Source organism: Primulina tabacum, chromosome 10 (genome assembly GCF_025594145.1).
Source record: "Primulina tabacum isolate GXHZ01 chromosome 10, ASM2559414v2, whole genome shotgun sequence".
Lineage (NCBI taxonomy): Eukaryota > Viridiplantae > Streptophyta > Magnoliopsida > Lamiales > Gesneriaceae > Primulina > Primulina tabacum.
In genome coordinates, this window is record NC_134559.1 from 21,660,528 (window position 1) to 21,666,334 (window position 5,807).

Sequence of the window (5,807 nt, forward strand, 5' to 3'; positions counted from 1 at the left end):
TTTAAAAAAAAACGAGTATCCGCTGGGGCGGTCAGTTTTGACCGCCCGAGCGAGAAGTGTTCGGGAAAAAAATTTGAATGCAATGCCATGCAACTACCTAAATGCAAATGATGCGATTAATAACTAAAAAAAAAAAATATAATCAAAATCAAAATAAGGAGTAGAAGTAGTTCTCAATTTATAGTCTAGAGCTCGACTCTTCACCCATGTCCTCAATGACTGTCATGGAGCCGAGTGACTCCAATTTGTGGCTCAATTGTGCCATTGATATAGTGCTTCAATCTTTGAGCGTTCACAGTAAATGTCCCGTCCTTGCCATCATGCAACACCACTGCACCTGATGGGAACACCTTGGCTATAGTGAATGGTCCTGACCACCTTGACTTTAGCTTGCCCGGAAAGAGTCGTAAGCGAGAATTGTATACCAACACCGCTTCACCCACTTTGAATTCCCTTCTTATAATGTGTTTGTCATGGGCTCGTTTGGTGCGTTCCTTGTAAGATAGTGCAAGATCATAAGCTCTTCCCCGAAACTCATCTAACTGATTCAACTGCAGCAATCGTTTTTCACCTGTGCGTTGGCATCTATCACAATTGAGAACATACAAACGAGCATCCTTAAAAAGAGTTGGCCAATAGAAGCCACATTCAAGTACCTTAGATGCCGTTCGTATGGGTCCAAAGTGACCACCTACCTCACGGTCATGACAATGGTTCAGAATTTGATTGGTTTCCTCCTCCGCCACACATCTTCTTATCATGGAGTCTGCACAAATCTTAAACAAGAACGGTTCCTCCCAAAAATAATATTTCACGTCTGAAAAGAATTTCTTTCTTTGGTGAAACAATAAATTAGGTGGAGGTGTGCCAGTGACAAGAAAATTTGGAAAATCGGCATACCAAGGGTACGCATTTACCTCAAGCAATTGTTCATCAGGAAACCAGTCATCAATATCATCGTCACTGCCCTTAATTCTAACATGCTCAAGCCTAGACAGGTGGTCAGCAACTACATTTTCCACACCTTTTTTATCTCGAATTTCGAGATCAAATTCTTGCAATAATAAAATCCACCTAATTAACCTAGGTTTCGCATCTTTCTTAGCAAGCAAGTATTTTAGGGCAGAATGATCTGTATACACAGTTGCTTTAGACAGAACAAGGTATGAATGAAATTTGTCGAAAGCAAATACTATAGCAAGCAATTCCTTTTCAGTAGTAGCGTAATTCAATTGAGCATCATTTAAAGTCTTACTTGCATAGTAGATGGTATGAAATACCTTGTTCTTCCTTTGACCCAGCACCGCACCAACAGTTGTATCACTAGCATCGCACATCACCTCAAACGGTAGCTCCCAATCAGGGACAGTCAGAACAGGTGCTGTCACCAAGCTTTCCTTGAGTATCTCGAATGCATGCAGACAAGTAGAATCAAAATTAAATTCAGCATCTTTCATCAACAAAGAGGATAAAGGTTTAGCAATTTTGGAAAAATCTTTAATGAAACGCCTATAAAAACCAGCATGCCCTAGGAAACTTCTAACACCTTTTATTGATGAAGGTGGGGGTAAGTTTTTGATTACTTCCACCTTGGCTTTGTCAACCTCAATTCCATTCTCCGATACCTTGTGTCCTAACACAATCCCCTCTTGAACCATAAAATGACACTTCTCCCAATTCAACACCAAATTGCTCTCCTCACATCTAACTAACACCAAGTTCAAATTCTCTAAACATTCATTAAATGAGGAGCCAAAAATAGAGAAGTCATCCATAAAGATTTCAAGGAAATTTTCAGTCATGTCATGAAAGATAGCGGTCATGCATCTTTGAAATGTTGCAGGTGCATTGCATAAACCAAAGGGCATACGCCTAAACGCAAAAGTACCATAAGGGCAAGTGAAAGTGGTTTTCTCTTGGTCCTCAGGTGCAATTGTGATTTGATTGTATCCCGAATATCCATCTAAAAAGCAATAAAATTCATGACCTGCTAATCGTTCAATCATTTGATCGATAAATGGCAAGGGAAAGTGATCTTTACGGGTTGCATCATTCAATTTCCTATAATCTATGCATACACGCCAACCCGTAATAGTTCTAGTGGGAATCAACTCATTTTTTTCATTAGCAATAACAGTAATCCCACCCTTTTTAGACACACATTGTACAGGACTTACCCACGCACTATCAGAGATAGGATAGATAATACCTGCATCCAGAAATTTAATTTTTTCAGCTTTTATTACCTCTTGCATCTTTGGATTGAGTCTCCTTTGTGGTTGTGCTAGAGGTGAGTATTTATCTTCCATCAGAATTTTGTGCATGCAGATCAAAGGACTTATCCCTTTTATGTCCGAAACCTTCCAAGCGAACGCTCCTTTATGTTCCTTGAGGACTCCCAAGAGCTTACTCTCCATATCATCTGTCAAAGAAGAGGAAATAATAACAGGCAATTTATTATTTTCTCCTAGATATACGTACTTGAGATGTGGAGGTAATGGTTTGAGCTCCAAAGTAGGTGGCTCATCTAGGCTTGACTTTTGAAGCATTAAATCTTTTCTGTCTCCCAATTCCTCTAGTCTAAGCCTCACTTGCTTTCTCCAAGGTGGAATGGCATTCAAATGAGCTACCATCTCCATATTTTCCTCGTCTAGCTCGTCCTCCTGCTTTTCAGTAGTGAGAGTGGCCTCCAATGGTTCTTTCAATCCATCCTGCACAAAATCACAAACAAGCGAATCCAAGACATCAATACGAAAGCAACTATCATTGTGCATTGTGTGCTTGAGAGTATTGAAAACATCAAAAATAATTTCTTCTTCTCCAACTCTAAGTCTCAATTTCCCCTCCTCAACATCAATCAGTGCTTTCCCTGTAGCCAGAAACGGTCTCCCTAGGATTAAAGGCATCTCTAAATCTTCCTCCATGTCAAGTACCACAAAGTCTGCAGGAAAAATAAACTTATCCACTTTCACCAGAACATCTTCGATAATCCCACGTGGATACTTGACAGATCTGTCAGCCAGCTGCAACGACATCCTAGTTGGCTTGGGTTCACCTAATCCCAGTCTCCTAAACACAGAAAAAGGCATCAGATTAATTCTCGCACCAAGATCACATAGAGCTTTATGAAAATTAATGTCACCAATAATGCAAGGTATCGAGAAACTCCCTTGATCTTTTTGTTTCGGAGGCATCTTGTTTTGAACTAAAGCGGAGCAATTTTCGGTCAAATTCACCGTCATATGATCTTCTAGCTTCCGCTTATTTGCTAAGATATCTTTCAAGAATTTTGCATAACTTGGCATATTCAATAAAGCATCAGCAAAAGGAATGTTAATATGCAATTTTTTAAATATCTCAAGAAATTTACCAAATTGTGCATCTAATTTAGCTTTCTTCATTGCTTCAGGAAAAGGTGGAAGGATAACAATTTTATTCTGTGCAATAGGTGTAGATGTAGAGTTAGAAGACTTACCTCCTCGATTTTTCACCTCATCCTCTCCGTGCTTGGTCTTTTCCTCATTAGACCCGAGTGTTTTTCCACTACGCAATTCCACCGCCTTCACATGTTCTCTTGGGTTAGTTTCCGTGTTGCTTGGTAAAGTTCCTTGCTCCCTATTAGCAATCAGCTTAGCCAATTGTCCAATTTGATTCTCTAACCCCTTTATGGATGCATCTTGGTTCTGAAATCGCGTCTCTGTTGCAGAAATAAATTTAGTCATCATTTGCCCTAAATTGGACTTCTCCTCCCGAGACGGTTCTGGCTTGAATCCTTGGTGCATCACATATGGTGGACCTCTTTGTTGGCGATGTTGGTTGTTTTGACCTCCCCATGAAAAGTTTGGGTGATTCCTCCATCCCGGATTATATGTGTTCGAGTAAGGGTCATTTCTAGGATGGTTCTGGAATCCCACTTGTTTTACCGGTGCTCCCTCAGGCACATAGAAGGGATTGCCATCTTGGCAATCCTGCACATCATGCTCACCCCCACACTTATCACAGAAAATTTCTTGCAGACGCATAGCCGACCCACTCATGCTCATCCCATCAATCTTTCTATTCAAAGCCTCTAACTATGCTGAAACCGCCGACAAATCATTAACTTGATTAACTCCAGCACCTCGTCTCTGCCTATCAGACTGAGGATGATAGCTACTAGCAGCCATCTCCTCCAATAACTCATATCCTTCCTCCGCCGTCTTTCTCAGTAAGTTACCACAGACCGTAGTAGAAAGTTTGAACAACTAACCCAAGAGGCAGCTCATGGTGTGGACATCTCCTCAACAAGTCCTTGTAGCGCTCCCATGCCTCGTAAAGTGACTCTTGCTCATATTGAGCAAAAGTAGTAATGTCGGCTCTGAGCTTCATAGTCTTCGACGGAGGAAAGTACTTGATCAGGAACGCCTTTGCCATATCTTCCCATGTAGTAATAAACCCTACAGGCAAACAGTTTAACCACGACTTAGCTTTATCTCTCAGTGAAAATGGAAATAAACGCAAACGAACAGCGTCATCAGACACGCCATTAAACTTAAAAGTATCACAAATTTCAAGAAAGTCAGCTATATGAGAATTAGGGTCGTCAAGTGCACTTTCCCCAAATTGGACAGTGTTCTGAATCATCTGAATGATAGCTGGCTTGATCTCAAACTGATTAGCTCGGATGACTGGTCTTACGATGCTTGGACGTGCTCCATCAAGAGACGGCTGTGCATAATCCAACATCGGTATACGCCTTGGCTCCTCTCTTTGTTGATCGCCTTCCATTCTTTCCTTCGCTCTTTGCTGCTGTAGTCGACGTCTAGCTGTGCGTTCGATCTCGGGGTCAAAAGGCTCAAGCTTAAACTCGAGTGATCTTCGCATGCACCACAAGAAAAATCTGCAACACAATGAGAGTATCAAATAACAATAAAATAAATAATACTAAAGAATTTAAATGAAAAATAAAAAATTGTGAATCAACAGTCCCCGGCAACGGCGCCAAAAACTTGATCGAGTAAAAGTTGCACAGTGAATAATCCCAAAATTTATTTTATAAATGAAAGCTCGATTTAAATATCGCAAGTGCACGATAGTCAAGTTATAATAAACGTAAGTGGATACGAGTATCGTTCCACAAGGACTGCGTTACACTATTTTTTATTTTCAAGTAAAATTTCTTTAGCAACGATAAATTGAGTTGATGATTAAACAAATGTAAAGTAAACAATTAAAATAATTAAATTGCAAAGAAAACGTGTTCAAGAACGCAATGATTAATTTGGATTAAATCAAATGAGAAATGAATTGGTTGGGAATTATCAGTTCACCTACCACTCGTGTTTAAATAATTACACTCGACTTTTACTCGTGCGTTCGACGGAATTCCCTAGACTAATTAATATACTCTGTCGAGATATATTAATACTAATCAAAAACATGCAGTACTCAAGTGTCCTCAAATATTTAACAGTTCAAGATTGCATTACATTCTATGGAATCCACTAGCTTTCATTCGGGTGAACTATCACTATCGACACGTACCCAATTCCGTAAATCTACTAAAATTGTAAATCCGTGGTTTATACTATTTGATCCTATTGTTAACTATTCTATCGAACTCATCAACAACATGAAATAATCAAAGGAAGTTAGCTAGGCTTCGATTGAAACACGAAAGAACAATAGCATAAACAATTCACTAATGAAAACGTCGAGAAATAATGTTAAACACCGAGTACGGGGTAGGATCCCCTCAAATCCCAACAAATCTAGAGTTTAGCTACTGAAATTCATGATAAAAACCAACAATCAATGTAAGAAATAAA

The 5,807-nt window shown here is 39.6% G+C and overlaps 1 protein-coding gene and 1 non-coding gene across 2 annotated transcripts; one reads left to right on the forward strand and one right to left on the reverse strand.

The window, feature by feature from the left end:
* Window positions 1-212: 212 nt before the first annotated feature.
* On the reverse strand, window positions 213-4,863 carry LOC142504974 (uncharacterized). The gene is made up of 8 exons (XM_075617807.1): window positions 4,678-4,863; window positions 4,250-4,530; window positions 3,371-4,056; window positions 2,339-2,422; window positions 2,087-2,209; window positions 1,281-1,729; window positions 918-1,100; window positions 213-617 (listed from the first exon to the last, which is right to left on the reverse strand). Exons 1-8 carry the CDS (start codon window positions 4,861-4,863, stop codon window positions 213-215), a joined length of 2,397 nt encoding a protein of 798 aa, XP_075473922.1.
* Window positions 4,259-4,365, forward strand: LOC142513000 (small nucleolar RNA R71). The gene has a single exon (XR_012808970.1). It is a non-coding gene; the product is annotated as a small nucleolar RNA R71 (small nucleolar RNA).
* Window positions 4,864-5,807: the final 944 nt, after the last annotated feature.